At 46.3% G+C, this 23,410-nt stretch overlaps 1 protein-coding gene across 1 annotated transcript in view; it reads left to right on the top strand.

Annotated features, from left to right (window-relative positions):
- BANK1 (B cell scaffold protein with ankyrin repeats 1) overlaps window positions 1-23,410 on the top strand; it is a 311,769-nt gene that overhangs the window by 51,664 nt on the left and 236,695 nt on the right. The window contains exons 5-6 of the mRNA XM_029076540.2: window positions 2,192-2,319; window positions 21,628-21,733. Of these exons, the coding sequence (XP_028932373.1) occupies window positions 2,192-2,319; window positions 21,628-21,733 (234 nt within the window). The remainder of the gene's footprint in view (window positions 1-2,191; window positions 2,320-21,627; window positions 21,734-23,410) is intronic.

The following is a 23,410-nucleotide window of genomic DNA, read 5'->3' as shown; positions in this document are numbered from 1 at the left end:
TATTTTGGTAAAGCATAGCCCTAGTTGTCGTGAGAAGCAGCACGACGGGCCTGGGAATCAGAAGGTCATGAGTTCTAATCCCCTCTCTGCCACATATCTGCCATGGGACCGTGGGCAAATCACTTCGCTTCTCTGGGCCTCAGTTACCTCACCTGTAAAATGGAGATAAAGACTGTGAGCCCCATGTGGGACAGGGACTGTGTCCAACCTGATTTGCTGGTAATCACTCCAGTGCTTAATGCAGTCCTTGACACCTACTAAGCGCTTAACCAATACCACAGTTATTATCATTATTAAGTGAATAAGGATTCAGGGGAATGGTTATATTCTCAAAGCCCTTCTCTCTCACTCACTTGGCAGGGTGAGGTGGAAGGAGGAGGGCGCGTCGATCTTGACGATTTTACCTCGTAAGGTCCTTGAGAGCAGGGCTCGTGTCTTCTCTCCCTAGTGCTTAGTAGAGTGTTCTACTCAGAATACATGATCTATAAATTCTGTTGATGGATTAACTGGTCTGAATTGTTTCTATAACAATCCAAGGTTCTTCTGAACACAGACAGGACCTATATGACATGGAAGAGAGCACTGCACTCACATACACGGATAAGACCATCCCGTCAACTGTGCCCTCTTCCCACCTGAGGAACAGTAATCTGTCTTGGTTTGCAAAATATCCCACTTCATGTTCAAAAAACCTTTTACCTGTGTGTGGTAATGTTATTGAAATGAGGATCTCATATAGAAGAGCACATTTTCTAACCCTGAGAATTCCTAAATAGGGCTGCTCTGACACCCAGGGGACTTCTAAATGGCATTTCTGACTTCGGCAACAAAGAGACCAACATCAGGCCGGCTACTTACCTAGGATATTAATTTAGAGTGAGGTGGTGGGAGGATAGAAGCGTATCCTACCATCAGGAAGAAATACATTTGATTAGCGTTTCCAGGAATGGTGAAGGATTGCACTGAGTCATCCACACTCTCTCCCTGCCCCCGTGGATCTCTCCCGGTCCCCAGCGCGCATGAAAGATGGCTTGCCGGCAAAAGGCCCAGTCCCGTGGTTGCCGAGCAGATTATCTCGATCAGACACCTCGGTAGAAGGCTCTGTTTTGTCCTTTCAATCAGTCAGTACTATTTATGGAGCGCCTGCCGTATGCAGAACGCTGTACTGAGCACTTGGGAAAGGACTTGAGCGAGTAGGCAATGTTCCCCGTCTCCAAGGAGCTTCTTTTGCCGACTGTGACACCCGTGTCATCAGATGAAGGGTTGAGCTTTCATACTTTGCTAAACCCAAGGTATTAAATGTAGAAACCAGCTAGGCATGTACTTTGGATGAGAGTGAAATTAACGAGATCTGCTGATTCTAAGAGAGGGAGAGAAAACAGAAAAAAAGAGAAAAATATAAGAACCACGGAAAGACCATGTCTTGCAGAAAAAGTGCAGGCCTGGATGTCAGAGGTTCTGATCCCAGAAATGCCGCTTGTCTGCTGTGTGGCCTCAGGCAAGTCAGCTAACATCTCTGGGCCTCAGTGACCTCATCTGTAAAATGGCGATTAAGAATGTGAGCCCCACGGACAACCCGATAACCTCGTATCTACCCCAGCTCTTAGAACAGTGTTTCGTACATAGAAAGCGCTTAACAAATGCCATCATTATTATTACCTTCACCAAGGAGGAAAATAGTCTTTGCACGCCAGATATAGACCCCCAATTGCCAGCCCAATAGTGTAGCTCTCTTTGGCATTTGAAGAGCCCCGATATAGAGCTTTAAAATTAAGATTTGTACCCACCGCCCCCCTAGATAGTTCTGAAAAGTTTGCCTCTAATTAAGGGAAGATTGTTTCCAAAGATTAATACTCGCCCCTAAATTCTAATGAATGACTGAATCTCTCCTGAATTCTAATGAATCAAGAGGACAATTAGAGAGCATCAATCCTCCCCAAGAGACCAGAGTCTGTTCCTTTTTCTCTGCCTGCAAACTCTTCGTGTTTCATCAGGTTTTTGGGCAGAGCAATCTATTTGGGTCTCATCTTGTGTTTTGAGTGGAAATGCACAACCTGATTAAAAAGCAACCTGCTAAACCTTCATAAAATCTTTATGTTGGCTTTATAACGTTCCTCCTGCTTTTTAGATCTCCTAAGGATGTGGAGTGTAAATTATATTCAGTTCCCCATTCTTATTTATATTTTAAAAGATTTTCCTGCTGGATCTGTCAACGTAAATGTCTACTGTGATGGAATTGTTAAGGCCACAGTGGAGATTAAATACTACACAACAGAAAGGGAGAATCAGAAGGCCGGTTCGAGTGATGATGCTTGTCGGGTAAGTTGACCTTTTTTATTTAGTTGATAATAAAACAAATACAAGTCCTTGTTTGAGATCAGAGAATGTATGTTTGGCTATGAAGACCGAAAAGCCGCTGAATAAGAATGAGTTCCTGATCAATAGGAAGAGAAGAAGGTGAACTAGATGGTGTCTGGATGCAGACAAATTTGCTTCCCTAAACCCAGCTAATGTCGAGCGGAAAGTCCAATCCATAATCAAAGAAATATTGTAAGAGGCTCATTATGAAATGATAAAAGAAAAAATGAAAAGTGGGAAACTGATGGAAATCTCTGCCACGGCACCCCTCTTCACTGCGTAAATTGGAGCTCAAGACCTAGTTCATAATAGTGATGATGAGACTTACTTTATTTCAAGGTTATATGGGACACAGTCCTGGCCCACCTGAGGCTCGTGACCCATCCTCTGCCCAATTTTTAGGCGGAGGAAACTGAGGCGAAGTGACTTGCCCAAGGTAACGCAGAAGACAAGTGGCGTAGGTGGAAGCAAATAGAAATCAGGGCTCCTCACTCTCCGTCCCGTCTTTCTGCAGAAACCAGTCTCAACTAAACCCCACTATTCATTAACTGACTTGCGTACTCCATTGCCTGAATTCACGCTTGGAGTCTCTATGTTCTTATACAGCCACTAGTGGCTTGTTTTTCCTGCTTTTCCCCTCCTACTAGATCGAGAGGCTCTCGGGGGCAAGAAAGCACCCATTCTTTAAGTGAATCCCAACTTTGTGGGTACTTAGTGTTGACTGGGGAAGGTGATGATGTGGGACAATATGAATAGCCCAGATGATCTATTACTGGTCTGTTGTAGTAGAAGTAGTAATCGTACTTATTTAAGCATGTGCAGAGCACTGTACTAAACCCCGGGAAAGAGTACACGGGTGGCAATTAGACACAGACCCTGCCCCTAGAGGGGCCCGCGATCTATCGGTGGGGAAGAGGAGCGGAAAAGGCAGATCAGGAGCGATGAAACAGTAGGACACTAAAAAGGCATAAAAGACAAGGACGGATACACAGTGCACCAAATGAAAACAAAAATCGGCAGGGTGCTGTAGCTAGAGGAGCAGAATTTCACGCTCTTAGGAGCTCAGAGTCCAGGCACTCTGTAGCCACAGCGATGGTGACCCCAGTCACTAGTCTCCCTGAGGTTATGAGGAGGCCTCGTTGTGCAAGTGCTGTTCTCTTTCCCTCAGGGGAAGTAGGACAGGATGGGTTCTCTTCGGTGGAATCTCTCAGGCCAAGCCTACGCATCAGCAAGGGAAGTGTTTTCGGCTGAGAAATTCTCTGGTGAGTCTGGGCTAGTTGATTATGAAAAACAGTCAACTTAATTCTGTTAAGCTAAGCCATTCCAGAAAGAAGTGTTGGAAACCCCACGTAGAAAACGTTATCAAACTTCGTGATACGGTTCTCAGAGTTTTAGGAAATTTGGGAACAGCCATTCGATTGGCACTTGGGAGAGTTTCTAGCGTCGTGAATCATGTCATCTGCTTAGAATAGTACGGTATCGGAGGTTTTGTTTCTTATTCGGCGAGACAGATTTCAAGGTGAGGGCTCTCGTTTACCAAGTACGTGCTTAAAAAACAACCGAAAAGGGAAGAATATTTTAGAAAAGGACCAAAATTGAAATATCATTTGTCTAACTAGGTAGTCTGAGCACACTTGACATGATGTCTATATTGTAATTGCAAGGAAAGAACAAAAATAATAGTCTCTGTTTGTAATGCAGACAGTCTCATTTTCGAGTGACAAATCTACCTTATCTTCTACCTAAGGCATTACATTCATAAAGGGATTAATAAAAAATGATGCATTGTATTATTAGTATTCCGTTAAGCATCGTCGTAGGTTACTTCCAAATACATATTTTTCTGTCACTTTAGCTGTTGAACAAAAAACCATGCCTTTAGCCTGAAAATGAAATGTGGTTTCTTCTTCCAGGAAAGCTCTTCAAAACTTTGCACTGGTTCTACTTCCACGACTCTAAATTAAAGGCTAGATCTAAACTGGCATTCTGCATAATTCTGGGTTAGTTGTAAACTTTTTCTTTTCCTCTTGGGATGTAGTCTGGAGAATCGATGCCCCACCATACCAGTAGAGAGGCCGGGTTGAAAAGGGAGACATGTTATTCTCACAGTCCACTAGGCTTACACGTCATCATCTGCCTCCTGTAAATACCGGGAGAACGTGCATCATGTAAGTGTTGTATGTTATGAGCTCCTCTTCTTCCCTCCCAAGTCCTCTCCTCCACTTCTTTTTCCCATCACAGTTGACATCACCACCATCTCGGCCTCCGAAACCTACTATCTTGGCATTATCCTTCACTGCTCCTTCTCGATTTTCACATTCCTTCAGTGACTAATTCCTTCCAAATTTTCCTCCATATTTCCACCCTCTGCCCTCCTTCTCCACCACCTCCACCAGATCCTGGCAATCATCGTATCCCAGCCGAACTACTCGGACAACCTCCTCACCGCTCTGCCTGCTTCTGGCCACTCCCCCTCAAGTCCATACTTCATTCTGCTGCTTGGATCCTCTACGTAAAATACCATTCTGCACGCCTCTCTCCTCTCTTCAGAAACCTTCAAGACTTGGTTACTCATTCTTCTTCTCATCGAGCAGAAGACGCATCCCGGCCACTGTTCCGGAAGGCAACTCACCAGCTCTCACCTCTTTACGTATCCACTCTCTTCTCTCACCGCACTTCAGCTCACACTCTCCATTCCACCCCAAGCCCACCTTCTCATTGTGTCATATTCCCTCCTCTCTGTCTTCCTCCTCCACTTTTCCTCGTGCCTGGAACTTCCTCCATCCCCCTAAATTAGTACAGTGCAGTAAGTGCTAAATAAATAGGATGGATTGATTTATGATTTATTGGTTGATTGGGCATCGATTCTCCAGACTACATCCCAAGAGGAAAAGAAAAATTTTACAACCAATCCAGAATTACGCAGAATGCCAGTTTGGATCTAGACTTTAATTTAGATTCGTAGAAGTAGAACCAGTGCAAAGTTTTGAAGAGCTTTCCTGGAAGAAGAAACCACATTTCATTTTCAGGCTAAAGGCGTGGCTTTTTGTTCAACAGCTAAAGTGACAGAAAAATATGTATTTGGAAGTAACGTACGACGATGCTTAATGGAATACTAATAATACAATGCACCATTTTTTATTAATCCCTTTATGATTATTTGAATAAATAAGTAGGATTGATTTATTGATTAAATCCACTGGGCCACAGCTCTCCCCATCTTTAAAGCCCTTTTGAAATCCCACCTCCTCCAGGAAGTTTTTCCCAATTATTTTTTCTTCTCTCCAGATGACATCCTTCCAACTCTCATATAAGCACTTCTTCTCTAAATTATTATATGTCTATCACCACCACCCCTCCACCCCCTTAATTTGTCAGCTGATCTGGCGGGCAGAAATCTTGTCCCTTGGATTGTAAATGCAAGCATCCAAAACACTGCAGGAACTAAAAAAAATACAACCGATTGATTGAATAAAGGTGACTGCTGTAATGATAGGACCAAAAGCAGTGGAAATGAGTTGGGAAAGACTTCTTGCAGGTGATGGATTTTCAGGATGTCACTGAAGATGGGAAGAGAAATGGTATGGGGAAGGAGTTGTAGTCACGGGGAAGAGCGTGAATGGTGTTTGAACTATATAGTATACAATACTTATTAATTTACATTAATTTCTCCTCATTCATTTATTCAATAGTATTTATTGAGAACTTACTAGGTGCAGAGCACTGTACTAAGCGCTTGGAATGTACAAATCGGCAACAGATAGAGACAGTCCCTGCCCACTGACGGGCTCACGGTCTAATCGGAGGAGACGGACAGACAAAAACAAAAGCAATAAATAGAATCAAGGTGATGTACATCTCATTAACAAAATAAATAGGGTAATACAAATATATACAGTTGAGCTCTTTCCACCCACATATTCAACCTGTCACCACATCCTGTTGGTTCAAACTTCACGGCGTTGCTACGTTCTGCCCTTTCCTTTCCATCCAAATCGCTATCGCTTACCTGTCCTGCCTCGATTACTCTAACAGCCTCCTTGCAGTCCTCCCAAGTTCCTGTCTCTCCCCTCTCCGGTCCATATTTCGCTCTGCTGCCCGGATCAGTTTTCTATAAAAACATTTAGTCCATGTTTCCCCATCCCTTAATAACCTCCAGTGGTTGCCCTCCCACCTCAAACATAAACTTCTTACCAAAGGCTTTAAGGCAGTCAATCACCTTTCCCTCTCTTATATCACCTCCCTGATTTCCCACTAAATAAATAAATAAATGAATAAATGTTGGTATTTGTTAAGCGCTTACTATGTGCAGAGCACTGTTCTAAGCGCTGGGGTAGACACAGGGGAATCAGGTTGTCCCACGTGGAGCTCACAGTTTTAATCCCCATTTTACAGATGAGGGAACTGAGGCCCAGAGAAGCGAAGTGACGTGCCCACAGTCACACAGCTGACAAGTGGCAGAGCCGGGATTCGAACCCATGACCTCTGGCTCCAAAGCACCCAAACACAAGTGTACTTTAATCTCATCTATCTCACCACTGACGGCTTGCCCATGTCCCGCCTCTGACCTGGAGTAATAATAATAATAATGATGATGGTATTTGTTTAGTGTTTACTATGTGCCAAGCACTGTTCTAAGGGCTGGGGTAGATACAAGGTAATCAGGTTGTCCCACGTGGGGCTGACAGACTTAATCCCCATTTTATAGATGAGGTAACTGAGGCACAGAGAAGTGAAGTAACTTGCCCAAAGTCACACAGCTGATGAGCGGCAGAGCCGGGATTAGAACCCATGACCTCTGACTCCCAAGGTCGTGCTCTTTCCAGTAAGCCACGCTGCTTCTCGGCGTGGCCCTTCCTCTTCACATCCGGATTATCACTACCCAATCTCTAAAGCTTTATTAAAATCACATCCCCTCCAAGAGGTCTTCCGTGACGAAGCCCTCATTTCCTCATCTCCCGCTCCCTTCCACTTGGATTTGCACCCTTTCTCCACCTCACACTCAGCCCCGCAGTACTTTTGCACATGTCCATAATTTGTCAATGTTAATGTCTGTATCCCCCTTTAGACTGTAAGCTCGTTGTGGGCAGGGACTGTGTCTACCAACTCCGTTGTACTGGACTCTCTCAAACGTTTAGCACAGTGCACTGCCCACAGTAAGCGCTTCATAAATGCGAATGTGTTTGGAAGGACTGTCAAAGTCAATACTTTGAATGAACATGTCATCATCACCCACGGTATTTATGGAGCTGACACGTAGCCTTCCACACGACACACGATTATCTCTTTAAGAACACCAGACGTAATAATAATAATGTTGGTATTTGTTAAGCGCTTACTATGTGCAGAGCACTGTTCTAAGCACCGAGGTAGATACAGGGTAATCAGGTTGTCCCACGTGAGGCTCACAGTCTTAATCCCCATTTTACAGATGAGATAACTGAAGCACAGAGGAAGTGAAGTGACTTGCCCACAGTCACACAGCTGACAAGTGGCAGAGGCAGAATTCGAACCCATGACCTCGGACTCCCAAGCCCGGGCTCTTTCCACTGAGTCACGCTGCTCATCAGCTTATTGTGGGCAAGGAAAATATCTCCCACCTCTATTATAATGTGCTCGCCCCAACACTCCGCTCCATCCTCTGCATACTGTAACTCCTTAATAAATCCTCTCGATTGATTTAATGATACCCTTCCTCTCCAGGGCTTCAACTGAGATAGTTCAATGAAAGAGCTACCTCCGCTATTATGAGGTGGAAGACCTAAAAAAATGAGTGCCAAGAGAACTTTCATATTCAATTAAGGGTTACTAAACACATAGCATCAAGACCGCTCTGTAAATCCGAGAAAACGGAATGATAATGGAAATCTGTTTACACTGTTGTATTTTCATGAGGCTGTAGAGGCTTCTCTCGGCCGCCGTTAAATGTTTAAACTGTTTCCAAGAGATCGGAAGTTCCTTTCACCTCCTATTAGGTGACCATAAAAGTCCCCGACCCCCCTCATAGAAGTGTAATTTAAGGGACGTCATCTAAACCAGCCGTTGTAGATGATACACAGAGGAGGAAAGCCAAAGCACAGTTTTGAAAGATAAGTAGCTTTCCCATCAACTAACAGGAGTAATAGTAACTTTTGTTTTACTGGCATAATTAAAACCGTTGAGACTATTGTCTTATCTTTCATTGTCTCCTAAGGCAACCACAGCAATGAAGTCCGTGCGGAGGAACGGGCAGTCGCAATATAAAAACAAAATTAAAGTAAATGCTAGAACCTATGGCGATTATCGATCAAACGAGAAGCAGCTGGTATTTTAAACAGACCCCCCTCCCCCCCCAAAAAAAAAGATGAATGTGTGAATACCAATACATTCCTTGATACCATCTCTTAAGGATGGGTTTTACATAATTCAAACACAATCTGGAATGATATACAGTATTCGATACGACTGAGCGATTCCTTCAGGACTTCCGGAAAATACCAACTCCGACTCTCGTTAAGGTGAAAATGCATTTCAATTAATCTTCCTCTGGGTGCATTTTAAAAGATGGCCCGGTAAAAGAGAATAACTATCCACATCCCATGTTATCAGTGAATCTGCCTTGGCATTGTAAACATTTAATGGCTTGGTAACTTGTATTATGAAACTGAGATAAGAAGCTTAGACCTATATCGCATTAAAACATAGAGGGAGAGGAAATATATTTACCATTTCCGTTACAGTGAAACCATCCCCAGGGATGACACAGTCCCAGCAGGAATCCTCTTACTTCAGGCCGATTTTCGCTCCGCTGGCAAGACCCGGGAGATTCCACTCAGGGCTGAAGAGCCCCAGAATGGTGGCTTGCTGGCTGATTACCTCTTTTAAACTGATCCCTTCCCCTGGATCCATCCCTTCCACCTCCTTTTCGCCCCTGCCCTCCAAATGAAAAGTTGACCCTTATGAGAGGGAGATACAGGTCCCATCTGGGGCCAGGCCGCAGGGGGAAGGTTTCTGACGGAAGAAGCCCGTAGGGCATTGTTGAAAATGCTGACACAGGTGCCGAAAACTACAGTGGCTATTGAAGAGGTTGACCTTTTCACACCTGCTGATCTGCGGGAGCTTTGGTGCTGTGGAGAAACCCGGGGCCTAGGCGTCAGAGGACCTGGGTTCTAAATCTGACCGCGTCCCTTTCTTATCATTAAAGATATTTGTTAAGCGCTTAGCCTGAACTATGCACTCGGGAAGAAACAGGCCTATCAGGTTGGACACCATCCAAGTCCCTCGCAGAGCCTACGGCCTTCAGCCCCATTTTACAGATGAGGTAACCGAGGCACAGAGAAGTTAAGTGACTCACCCAGAGTCACCTAGGAGACAAGTGACAGAGCTGGGATTAGAACGCTGGACCTCTACTCCCAGGCCTATACTCTTTCTACTAAGAATACTGCTTCTCATTTGCCTGCTGTGTGACTTTGGGCAAGTCACATAACTTCTCTGAGAAGCAGCTAGAGAAGCAGCGTGGCTCAGTGGAAAGACCCCGGGCTTGGGAGTCAGAGGTCATGGGTTCGAATCCCCGCTCTGCCCCTTATCAGCTGTGTGACTGCGGGCAAGTCACTTCGCTTCTCTGTGCCTCTGTCCCCATCCCACGTGAGGCTCACAGTCTCAATCCTCATTTTACAGATGAGGGAACTGAGGCCCAGAGAAATGAAGTGCCTTGCCCAAGGTCACCCAGTGACGGAGCCGGGCGTGACCTTCTGACTCCCAGGCCCGTGCGCTAACCACTAAGCCGCGCTGCTTCGATCTGAGTTCACGCTGAATGAAAAAATAGGATAGTCAAGGTGTAGACTTGGCTCACGACCTACAAAACGATGTAGTTCTTTTCCTGCGTTGTATGCCTACACCATCCCAGCCTTGCATTTGGAAAATAAAAAAAGAGACTCACAGTTCTATCTTAGCCACACGTCTCTAAGGAGCAATGATGGAACGTGATTTGTTCCATCTAGGGATGGAACTCTCTAGGGATCACGTTTAATCAGTGAATGAATAGTATTTTTTGAGCACCTATTTGTGCAGAGTATTCTACTGAGAGCTTGGGAGAGTGCAGTTGATTAAGTCGATACGATCCCTGCCCGGAGGAGTTCAGTAGGGGAGACGGACGTTAAAATAAATTGCCGAGAGGGGAAGCGACCGGATATAAGGATACGTACTTTGGTGCTGGGCGGGAAGGGGGAGATCTTTAAGCGCCGAGCGGGTATGGACTCAAATGCATGAGTGAAGTGAGAAGGGAGGAGAAAAAGAATGGTGGAAATGAGAAATTAGTCAGGGAAGGCTTCCTGGAGGAGGTGAGATTTCAGGAGGGATCTGAGAGTGGTGGTCTTTGGGATATGAAGGGGGAGGGAAGTACAGGCCAGAGGGAGAGCAGGAACAAAGAGTTAGCGGGAATGGCTTCACAGCAAGAAACCTGGGAGCGAACACAGCGAGGAGGTTGATAGAAGAAGAGAGGAATGAGTAGGTTGGGTTGTAACGGGGAGCGCTGGTAACGCAGCGGGGAGAGAACTGACCGAGTGCCTTCATCTCCGGTTGCCTGGATGGGATTTCTGACCAGTCAAGAATTCAGAAAAAGATTCCAACTCCTCCAAGCCCCAAGAGGCCCCTGACCTGCAGTGCTGGTGCAGAAGAACGTTGCTAAAATTGCTATAACACTGCTATATGACATACGTTACCGGTATACAACCTTGAGCAGTGTGGCCTAGTGGAAAGAGCATTGAAATGGGAGTCAGAGCACCTGGATTCTAATCCCAGCTTTGCCACTTCCCTGCCGCATGACCTTGGGCAAGTCTTTTAACCGATCTGTGCCTCGTTTACCTCATCCAAAAAATGAGGATTAAACCCTCCTCCCCCAAACTAAAAGAGTTTCAAGAGTATTTGTTAAGGCAGCGCTTAGAACAGTGCTTGGCACATAGTAAGTGCTTAAGAAATACCATTATCATTATTATTATTATTATTGTTATTGTTAGAATATGCCAGGCACCAAATAAAGTGGTGAGGCAGATACAAGCTGATAAGGTTAGACACAGTCCCTGTCCCCCGTGGGACTCACTCTCTTATTCCCCATTTTACAGATGAGGTAACTCATTCATTCGGTCAGTCGTATTTATTGGGCGCTTACTGTGTGCGAAACACTGTATTGGGAGAGTACAGTACAACAATAAGCAGACACATTCCCTGCCCGCAACGAGTTCTCTGTCTAGAAGGGGAGACAGACATTAATATAAACAGATAAATAAACAAACCAATAAATTACCGATATATAAATATGTGCTGCGGGGATGGGTGGGAGGATGAATGAAGGGAGCAGTTCAGGCTGACGGAGAAGGGAGAGGAGGGTTTAGTCAGGGAAGGCTTCTTGGAGGAGATGGGCCTTCAATAAGGCTTTGAGGTAGGGGAGAGTTAATCGTCTGTCGGTCTTGCGGATTTATTTCTCCTCGAGCCTGTAAGAACACTAAGGTCAGAGACTGTGTCTCTTCACCCTGTTGTAGTTTCCCATCTGCAGGATGAAACGATCTGTGCCCAGTAAATACACCACAGATAATAGTGATTTTTTTAAAAATAGTATTTGTTCAGTGCTTCCTATACGCCAGGCACTGTACTAAGCGCTGGGGTAGATACAAGTCAGTCAAGTCGGACTCAGCCTATGTACCCGGTGGGGGCTCGGAGTCTTAATTCCCATTTTACAGATGAGGTCACTGAGGCGCAGAGAAGGCAGCGTGGCTCAGTGGGAAGCAGCGTGGCTTCCAGGAAAGCCAGGAAAAGAGCCTGGGCTTTGGAGTCAGAGGTCATGAGTTCGACTCCCGGCTCTGCCACTTGTCAGCTGTGTGACCGTGGGCAAGTCACTTCACTTCTCTGTGCCTCAGTTACCTCATCTGTAAAATGGGGATTAACTGTGAGCCTCACGTGGGACCACCCGATTACCCTGTATCTACCCCAACGCTTAGAACAGTGCTCTGCACATAGTAAGCGCTTAACAAATACCAACGATATTATTACAGCAGACTAGGATCAGAAGCCAGGATTTCTGACCTCCAGGCCTGGGCTCTTTCCACTGGGCCGTGCTGCTTCTCATTTGATCGATGGATCAGTTGACTGACGGGCCTCACAATGGCCCGAAACTGTCAGACCTGCCTCAGTCGAGACCAGTTGAGGCCGGGTATTAAACACTCGAACGGCCTTTGACCTCGCTGATTTGGGTTCAGTGGTGGCCTAGAGAGTAATTAACGACTCTCAGAGCATATGGCTTTTTTTTTTGGGGCGGGGGAGGGGGGTGGTAATTCTTTTAAGTCATTTAACAAGAAATACCTATAACAAAATTGATTACTGAGATCTAAGGAAACAAGATAAATGGCTCTGACTCTTATTTTAATTGAGTAATCCTAATGAACCAGATAAGTTCGTAACTCTTAAAGGCTTAATAATGGACTTTTCTTCATTGTGTTGCAGGGAAGTGATTCTCTAGGGACAGGGACTCATCATATTTACTTCTCTTTAGAGCCGGTGATTCTTTAATAACCAACTTTCTGCCATCTCTCATTTTCATCTTTTTGCTATGGAATGATTTCACTGTTCTCTACAATTTATGTCTGTTATGGATTTATTCCTCTAAGGCTTTCTTCAAAATTTGGTTTTGTATTTTATATAAAACTTCCCCATTTCTTTGGCTCATTCTAAGGAGCATTATATTAAAATTAGAATACGCTTTTCAACCAGAGTGGCTTCCAATCCGGTGATTTTTTAAAATGCCAGCTTAGCGGTCTCTCTGAGGATTGTTTTCATCACGAGTTATGATTTGTGATCATGGAATGGTAAATTCTGATTTGACAGTGAAGTGAGTGATTTTCTAAAACCAATATTGATCCACCCTAAAGCACCACGATACCTCGCTGCATAGGAATGTGAACATAGGCACTTTCAATATCTTTCAGTTTTAGACTCAGTTTCTCACCCCTCACACGGAGCGATCTGCTACTCGTCTTTAAATTTCTGTTTCGTATCCATCGATCACTCTAGGTACTTATCGAGTGCTTACTGTGTGCGGAATACTATACTAAGTGCTTGGGAGAAACCATTCGGTAGATTGGTGGACACGATTTCAGCCCTCATGGAGCTTACCCTCTAGGTGGGGGTGACCTGTTTACTAAACTCCTCTTTACCCCCTTATCAAAATATTTTTAATAGTATTTCTTAAGTTCATTCATTCATTCAATAGTATTTATTGAGCGCTTACTATGTGCAGAGCACTGTACTAAGCGCTTGGAATGTACAAATCGGCAACAGAGACAGTCCCTGCCCGTTGACGGTCTTACGGTCTAATCGGGGGAGATGGACAGACAAGAACAATAGCAATAAATAGAATCAAGGGGATGTACATCTCATAGCAGTAAATAGAATCAAGGTGATGTACATCTCATTAACAAAATAAATAGGGTAATAAAAAGTGTTTACTATGTGCCGGGCACTGTACTAAACACTGGGTAGATACGAGTTAATCAGGTTGGAGGGCGGACACAGTCCCTAACCCACACAGAGCTCACAGACCTAACCCCCATTTGACAGATGAGGTAACTGAGGCCCAGAGAAGTAAAGTGACTTACCCAAGGTCACACAGCGGGTTTCAAACCCAGGTCCTTCTGACTCCAGTAGGCCATGCTGCTTCTCGTCAGTTAAAATTCAGTTAGAATGCAACATCCTCCAGTATGTTTATGGTTCCCACGCTAGTGGCCAGAATTGGTAGGATCTATTAGATTTTTGAGACTCTCGTTCACTTCAGTTGAGAAGCAGCACGGCCTAGTGGATGGAGCACGGGCCTGGGAGTCAGAAGGTCACGGGTTCTGATCCCAGCTCCGCCCCTTGTCCGCTGCATGACCTTAGGCAAGTCACTTCACTTCTCTGGGCCTCAGTTACCTCGTCTATAAAATGGAGATTGAGACTGTGACAGGGACCGGGACTGCCCGATTCGCTGGTATCCACCCCGGTGCTTAGTACGGTGCCTTGCACGTAGAAAGCGTTTAACAAATACCACTGTCATTATTATTAGTTTCAAAAGAGAGAGGGGACAGGGCTAGACTGAGGCCCTGAAAGACCTGGGGGAGAGGAAGTCCGGTGGGGGTCATTCATCCATTCGATGGTATTTATTGAGCGCTTATCATGTGCAGAGTCCTTCTGCACTTGGGAGAGTACAAAATAACAAAAAAACCAAACGTTCCCTCCTCACAACGAGCTCGCCTACCCACCTACCAACTCCCAGGCCGAGGTTCTCCCTCTAGCACACTCCTCCCTTCGACGTTACGTCTATGCTGTGGGTTTGGTTTTGCCCGTATCTTCTGGGTCCTAATCCCAACTTCACCTCTTGCCTGTTGGGCGGACTTGGACAGGTCACTGAACCTCTCCGTGCCTCAGCTTCTCCATCCGTAAAATGTGGGATGGATCCGTTGATGGGTTGGCGCGTTTTAAGCGGTGAAATGTAATATAGGTGAAATCCTCCAAGATGATTCGCTAACTGGGGGATTTGTAGCGGCTATTAGCCGACGGGCCCACGGTTTAAATTACTCGGTCGCCCGATCTTCCGGGCGGGGGCTGAGCACCCCATCCCCGGTGCGGGTGGAGGAGACGGAATGAGAAGTCTCGTGTCTGTTTATTTTTTCAGTGAAAAAACAGCAAAAAGTAAATCCCCTGGCAACGATTTGAGACAGGGGTGACTTCTGGACCAGGTTGCTTCGAGGCCGCTGGCTGACCCATTTGGGCCACGAGTGGGGAGCATCAAGCCAGCGTCACCTCAGTGTCGTGCCGCCCTTCAACCCGTCCTACTAAGGATCGGTAGATCCGATAGGACGCCCGGACAAATTTGCCAACCAACCAAGCACCTCCTAGGCGTAGCGCGTCCCTGTCCGTCAGTCGGTTGTATTTATTGAGCGCTTACTGTGTGCGGAGCACTCTACTAAGCACTTGGGAGAGTACGCTAAAATAATAAACGGACACATTCCCTGCCCAGAATCAGCTTACAGTCGAGAGGGGGTGGGCAGACATTAATACAAATAAATATATTCGCCCCCGTCGCGAACCCATGGACATTAGATGCCCATTCTCCTTCCTCCTCAGACTGTGAGCCCCCATGTGGGACCGGGGCCGTGTCAGATCTGATTGCAAATTAGCACGGTGTTCATCACAATGTAATTGCTTAACGGATGCCACGGTTATTGATATTAGTATTAGAAAGGGGCAGGCTGTGTTTAGCCCCTTGGAGCCAGGGAAATGGACTCCATTTCCCGAGTCGGTTGCCTGCCTTTTTCTTCCCTACCAAGGCAGTCTTTAGAAGGAGAGACCGAAAGAGTCTGCTGACTCATCTCCCTTTAGGAAATTGGGAGAGAGCCGCAGAATTCAGGTCCGCCCGCCCAGAGGCAATCAGACATGGAACGAACCTCGATCCTCGGAGGGTCTGGGAGGTCTGGGGACCCCAAGAGCGAGAACGGAAGGCGATCCCAGGCATGGCAGAAAGAAAACACGTCGGTGCCAAACTGACCCGTCCGATGTGGGAGAGGTCGCCAGTTCCACCCCGGCATTCTCTGCCCCAGTCCCACAGACGACAGTGATAATAACGATGGCGTTCGTTAAGCGCTTACTGTGCCAGGCACTGTTCTAAGCTCTGGGGTAGTAATCGGGGTGTCCCACGAGGGGCTCATAATCGTCACCCCCATTTTACGGATGAGGGAACTGAGGCCCAGAGCAGCTAAATGACTCGCCCAAGGTCACACAGCAGATGAGTGGCGGGGCAGGGATCCGAACCCATTATAGACTCCTACTATCCCACACTCGAGAATGGCACCTTCAAACCGAGTGTCTATGAGATGCAAAGCCCCCGGATTTCCAAACCGACTCTGCAGATCTTATTCAGGGAACCTGTAAACCCCACGACCGTCATCATCGCATTTACTGCGGCTCCCAAAGGGATGGAGAAAGGAGGACGCATCTGCCACGATGAGGTTTCCGGGAAAGATTTGTCAAGACGACGTACCTGCCTTACGACGGGTTTTCTGAACTCCCTTGGTGCTCTTTTTCTCTAGAAAATATTTCTCCCTTCGGCCTCCCGACTTCTGACGGGATTTAAAGGCGTTCTATTTTATCGATAAGATTATGCAATTGGATATGGAAGTGATTCAGCTAACTAAGGCAGACCAGCAAGTTGAAAAGTAGCTTTAGCTTTCCGCAATTAATTATAATGCGCCCCTTGCATATAAGCGGGCTCTCCTCAGCCGATGCAAAAGAGTATGGAAATACTGGAAAGGCCTCCGATGCTTTTGCATAAAGATTGGGAGAGGTTACCCTCCGCACAAAGCGGAGAATTTTTCGGGATCCTGTGGGAGTGTTAAATCATGGCTGCTATTTTGGATTCCTCCTTCGAAGAAGTATTCTCTAGTGGCTGTGTTGGAAGTTTCTTGATTTTTGTTAGCCCCGAACAAAAGCCTATTTAAGCATAAGCTAACTCATGAATATGCAAGTCAGCCCACTTTCAGCCTTCTCCTCCTGCCCTCTAAAGCTTTAAAATACAAGCGGAGTGATCATAGTAGCTAGTCATTCATTTCCAAGGAGGCAGGGGGTTGGAGCGGTCGACCTCCGGCGATCCCTAATTTTCAATCATTCCCTGATCTGGGAAAAGAAGCAGGGTTGGTAGACACGATTCTCCGCCCTCAAGGACTTTGCTTTCTAGTGTGGGAGACAGACATTAAAATAAATGACAGGCAAACAGCAGAGTAGAAGGATAATACTAATAATGGTGGTATTTGTTAAGCGCTTACTATGTGCAAAGCACCGTTCTAAGCGCCGGGGAATACAAGGTGATCAGGTTGTCCCACGTGGGGCTCACAGTTTTAATCCCCATTTTACAGATGAGGGAACTGAGGCACAGAGAAGTGAAGCGACTTGCCCAAAGGCACACGGCGGGCAAGCGGCGGAGCCGGGATTAGAACCCGTGACCTCTGACTCCCAAGCCCCGGCTCTTTCCACTGAGCCACGCCGCTGTGTACAAAATAATACTAATGGCATTTGTTAAGCACTTACTATATGCCGAGCACTGTTCTAAGCGCCGGGGTAGGTAAAAGGTAATGAGGTTTTCGCAAACGGGGCTCACAGTCTTAATCCCCATTTTACAGATGAGGTGACCGAGGCCCAGAGAAGTGAAGTGAAGGTCACACAGCAGACAGGTGGAGGAGCCGGGATTAGAACCCACGGCCTTCTGACTCCCAGGCCCGGCCTCTCGCCACTAAGCCACGCTCCTTCTCAGTGCTGCGGGGTTGGGAGTGGGATGAGGATCCAAATAATAACGTTGGTATTTGTTAAGCGCTTACTATGTGCAGAGCACCGTTCTAAGCGCTGGGGGAGATACAGAGTGATCGGGTCGTCCCACGTGAGGCTCACGGTTAATCCCCATTTGACAGATGAGGTAACTGAGGCACAGAGAAGCGAAGGGACTCGCCCGCAGTCACACAGCTGACGAGCGGCAGAGCCGGGAGTCGAACCCGTGACCTCTGACTCCGAAGCCCAGGCTCTTTCCACTGAGCCGCGCTGCTTCCCCTAAAATGCTTAAGGAGGACACACCCAAGTAGATAGGCGGTGAAGAAGGGAGGGCAAAATGGGGTAAAGAGAGATAAGATAAAGAAGTCTTCTGGGAGGATAGATGATTTTAGTATGGCTCTGGAGATTTATTTATTTGTATTAATGCCCGTCTCCCCTTCTAGGCCGTAAGCTCCTGGTGGGCAGGGAATGTATCTAGGAACTCTGTTGTTCCGTGCTCTCCCAGGCGCTTAGGCCGGTGCCGCGCACACAGTAGGCGCTCAGTGGATCGTTTGGCCGATTGAACGAAGATGGGTAGCACGGTGGTCGGTCCGATATGACCCGGGAGGGAGTTCCAGGTGAGAGGGAGGATGAGAGAAAAGGGTAGATGGAGGGAGATATGAGATTGAGGTACATCGATCAATTAATCCATCGTGTTTATTGAGGACTTACTGCGTGCAGAGCACCCTACTAAATGCTACGGTATAATAAAGTCGGCAGACACGTTCTCTGCCCACAAGGAGCCTACGGTCTAGATGGGAGTTTAGCGTCCTAACTTGGTTTAGAAGAGTGACGTGTGAGTGCTGGGGTGCAGCGTGGCTCAGTGGAAATAGCCCGGGCTTTGGAGTCAGAGGTCACGGGTTCGAATGCCGGCTCGGCCACTCGTCAGCTGTGTGACTTTGGGCAAGTCACTTCACTTCTCGGTGCCTCAGTGACCTCATCTGTAAAATGGGATTAAGACTGGGAGCCCCACGTTGGGACAACCTGATTCCCCTGTGTCTACCCCAGCGCTTAGAACAGTGCTCTGCACATAGTAAGCACTTAACAAATACCAACATTATTATTATTATTAGCAGGAATTGACTGAGGTTAATAATGTTAGTATTTGTCAAGTGCTTACTATCTGCAGAGCACTGTACTAAGCGTTAGGGTAGATACAGGGGAATCAGGTTGTCCCACGTGAGGCTCACGGTCTTAATCCCCATTTTACAGATGAAGTAACTGAGGCCCAGAGAAGTGAAGTGACTCGCCCACAGTCACGCAGCTGACAAGTGGCAGAGCTGGGATTCGAACCCATGACCTCTGACTCCCAAGCCCGGGCTCTTTCCACTTAGTAGCAGGGAGGAGTTAATCAGTGTCTGAAATCTGTTATTTCCTGTAAATCCCATTCAGACGACTCCGGTACAGAGAAGTGCCTAAAGATCGAGGCCAATCAATTACCTTACTGTAGCGTGTTTTCTTTCAGAGCAAATGATTCCTAACCTGTTATTTCCAGAGTGTTATTTGCCCATTAGCAAACAAAGCAAAGGTCGCTTTAAGGTCATCTCATAACTGGAGGGTGGGTAGAAAGTGGAAATAGCACAGCAAACAATGAAAAACGAGGTTCGCAACCGTGAGGGTCGACGACTTGCAGGAAAACACCGTGCCACTTCTGCATTCTATGATTCCTTCTTTCCACCCATGGATTGGATTTTTTATGACATTAAAAAGGTAATAAGAAGGTTTTAGTGTCTTCATAGCTTTATGCGCTTTCCAGTCATCAGTCTTATTTAAAAGTAACATCCCACAGTTTAGCAGGGGCTAGTAAATGGCGATGAAAAACACGAGAAACTCGAAAGGGAAGTGTAGCCTGGGGGTCGCAGTCAGTCGATCATTGTATTTATTGGGCATCTCTTCGGTACTAAGGCCCGAGAACTGAACTAAACATTAAAACAAATTGCAGGTAGGGGGAAATGATAGGGTTCAAATATACGCAGTGTCCCTGCTTCCTTCTTTCCCAAGATAAATTCCTCCTGGAAAAAGTCTAAAGTTGATGGGAAAGAAAATGAATGTAGATGCATCAACTCATTCCCGCTTACTATTCTACGAAGAGACCCAACCCATCTGGTATTTGGTTAAAGGGTATGTACGTGGCAGAGATAATAATGCTGGTATTTGTTAAGTGCTTACTATGTGCAGAGCACTGTTCTAAGCGCTGGGGTAGAAACAGAGTAATCAGGTTGTCCCACGTGAGGCTCACAGTCTTCATCCCCAATTTACAGGTGAGGGAACTGAGGCCCAGAGAAGTGAAGTGACTCGCCCACAGTCACACAGCTGACAAGTGGCAGAGCCGGGATTTGAACCCGTGACCTCTGACTCGCAAGCCCGGGCTCTTTCCGCTGAGACGTAGACACGGTTCATTTTAATGTCCGTCTCCTTCGTTAGACTGCAAGCTCCTTGTGGGCTGGGAATGTTTCTACCAATGCTGTTGTATCACAGGAAATAATATGGTGCCCTGCACCCAGTTAAACGCTCTATAAATGCTATCGATGGTTTAAACTAAACTCCTAGAGGGCAGGGATCGTGTCTAACAGCTAACTGTACCGTACTTTCCCCAGTGCTTAGTACAGCGTTCTGCCCAAAGTAATCACTCAATAAATACCATCGGTTATTTGCTGATTGATGGAAAACCTTTGATTATCGATGCTAGTGGAGAGAAATGGTATATGGATAATATAAAGATAAATACAAACCGGGGGAGTGGACTTGTCCCTCTATCAGGTAGCGTGGGGGACGTTGCTCAGGAATGTCCTCAGAGAGACCAAGGGGAGAGAGACTTCCTCAGGTTGCTGAAGCTGGGGCGGAAACTCTCGAAGACAGGAACCTTTTATTCTACTCTCCCAAGGGAACAGCACGATCCTCTGGGCACAGAAGATCTGAAATAAATAGGAAAGAAGGAAGGAAAGAAGGAAAGGAGAGAAAGAGAGAGAGAGAAAGAAATAGAAAAGAGAAAGGAGAGAAAGGAAGAAAGAGAAAAAGAGAGAGAAAGAAATGAAAGCAAAGAAAGGAAGAAAGAGAGAAAGAGAAGGAGGAAAAACTTAGTAGGTTGGATGGATGGATGGATGGATGGATGGATGGATGGATGGATGGATGGATGGATGGATGGATGGATGGATGGATGGATGGTTGGATGGATGGATGGATGGATGGATGGATGGATGGATGGATGGATGGATGGATGGATGGATGGATGGGTGAGTGAGTGAGTGAATGAATAAATGAGTGAGTGAGTGAGTGAGTGAGTGAGTGAGTGAGTGAGTGAGTGAGTGAGTGAGTAAATGAGCTACCTTGGCAATTTGAAGAATATTTTCAAGGACCCAGTCGGAGAGAAAACTCACACCTGGTGAGAGTTTACAATCTGCAGTCAGTAATCCACTCTTGCCTAATTAAAAATTGCCGATAAAACCTATGGACAAAAAGAGCGTACTCTGATCTCTCAGGTGACTGTGGTTATCTTCGCCAGTCAAGATACATTTCGAAAATTCAATTGGCCTAGAGGATTACCCACCATTAAGAAGCAGTGTTGCCTAATGGAAAGTGTCTGGCCCTGGGAATCACAGAACCTGGGTTCTAATCCTGGCTCTGCCATTTGACTGCTGTGTGACCTTGGCAAGTCACTTCACTCTCTGTGCCTCAGTTTCCTTTTCAGGAAAATGAGATGTAAATCCTACTTCCTCCCCGCCCAGACTATGAACTCCATTCAGGACAGGGGCTGTGTCCAAATTGAAAACGTTGTAACTACCGTAGTGCTTTGCCCATAGTAAGTGCTTAACAAATATCATTATTTCTGCTTCCTAAGGGTTTTTAATTCTCTCAAAGAGCCGGTACGACTCGGAGCCTAATTGTCCTTTTTTCCCCAATCCTCCTAAATAGGCATCATTAGAAGAACTTGATAATATTCTCACCTCATTATTCAAAACTGAGATACCATCTTATAAGTTCAGATTTCTTCACAATGAAGTGTGTCATCAACAAGAACGTGAGTACTTTTTTCTTATCATTATGAATTATAACACTTGTAGTATTTATCGAGTGCTCGTTACGTGCGCGATACGGTACCGAGCGCTGAGGTGGATACAAGATAATTCGGTTGGACACAGTCCCCGTCCAGCATGAAGTTTACAGTCTAAGTGGGAGGGAGAACAGATACGGGGAAGCACCGTGGAAAGAGCATGAGCCTGGAAATTCGAGGTCCTGGGTTCTAGTCCCGGCTCCGCCAGCTCGTCTGCTGCGTGACCTTGGGCGAGTCACTTCGTTTCTCTGTGCCTCGGTTACCTCCAACTTAGACCGTGAGCCCTCCGTGGGATTGGGACTGTATCCAACTTGACCATCTTGTACAATAATGTTGGTATCTGTTAAGCGCTTACTGTGTGCCGAGCACTGTTCTAAGCGCTGGGGAAGATAGAGGGTAATCAGGTCGTCCCACGTGAGGCTCACAGTTGATCCCCATTTTACAGATAAGGTAACTGAGGCACAGAGAAGTGAAGTGACTCGCCCACAGTCACACAGCTGACGAGTGGCAGAGCCGGGAGTCGAACCCATGACCCCTGACTCCGAAGCCCAGGTTCTTTCCACTGAGCCACGCTGCTTCCCTACCCCAATATTGTATCTACCCCAATATTTAGTACAGAGCTTATCCCATAGTAAGCACTCAGCCAGGGCCATAAGAAAAAAAAAGATGCCTATATCCCTGTTTTAGAGAAGAGGAAACTACAGCAGAGAGAAGTTAAGCGACTCGTGCAAGGTCACACAGCAAGCGAGGGGCAGAGATGGAATTGGAACCCAGGACCGCTAACTCCCAGGCCCACGTTCTTTCCACTGGGCCACTACTCTAGCTCCGGTTCCCGCAGCCGAGGTACCTAATTATGGTGTTTACTAGGCACTTACTATTAGGACCAAACAAGACTACAGAGGCAGCAGATTCATGTAAATTCCCAGTAGCTAACAGTGAAATCTTTAATAATAATGGGATTCTTAAGGGGTTGTAAAAAAATGCTATTTGTATAAGACTAAGCTTGTTGTGAGCAGGGAAAGTGTCTACCAATTCTGAAGTACTGAACTTTCCCAAGCGAAAAACCGCCGGAGTAAATAATAATCAGCTTGGAAGTAGGCAATGTCCCACATGTGGCTCACAGTCTTTATCCCCATTTTACAGATGAGGTAACTAAAGGCACAGAGAAGCTAGGTGGCCACATAAAGACAAGTTCATTCATTCATTCATTCATTCAATAGTATTTATTGAGCGCTTACTATGTGCAGAGCACTGTACTAAGCACTTGGAATGTACAATTAGGCAACAGATAGAGACAATCCCTGCCCAACGACGGGCTCAGTCTAATCTGGGGAGACAGACGGACAAAAATAAGACGACATAATCACGATAAATAGAATCAAGGGGATGGACACCTCATTAGCAAAATAAATAGGGTAATAAAAATCTTTACAAATGAGCACAGTGCCGAGGGGAGGGGAAGGGAGAGGGGGATGAGCAGAGGGAAAGGGGGGGAAAGGAGGCTTAGCTGAGGGGAGGTGGGGGGGAGCAGAGAGGGAGTAGAGGGAGCAGAGGGAAAAGGGGAAGCTCAGACTGGGAAGGCCTCTTGGAGGAGGTGAGCTCTAAGTAGGGCTTTGAATCAGTTTGGCGGAGGTGAGGAGGGAC

Source organism: Ornithorhynchus anatinus, chromosome 12, assembly GCF_004115215.2.
Source record: "Ornithorhynchus anatinus isolate Pmale09 chromosome 12, mOrnAna1.pri.v4, whole genome shotgun sequence".
In the NCBI taxonomy this organism is placed as follows: Eukaryota; Metazoa; Chordata; class Mammalia; order Monotremata; family Ornithorhynchidae; genus Ornithorhynchus; species Ornithorhynchus anatinus.
The sequence above is the reverse complement of the archived record's forward strand: the minus strand, read 5'-3'. Positions and strand labels throughout refer to the sequence as shown.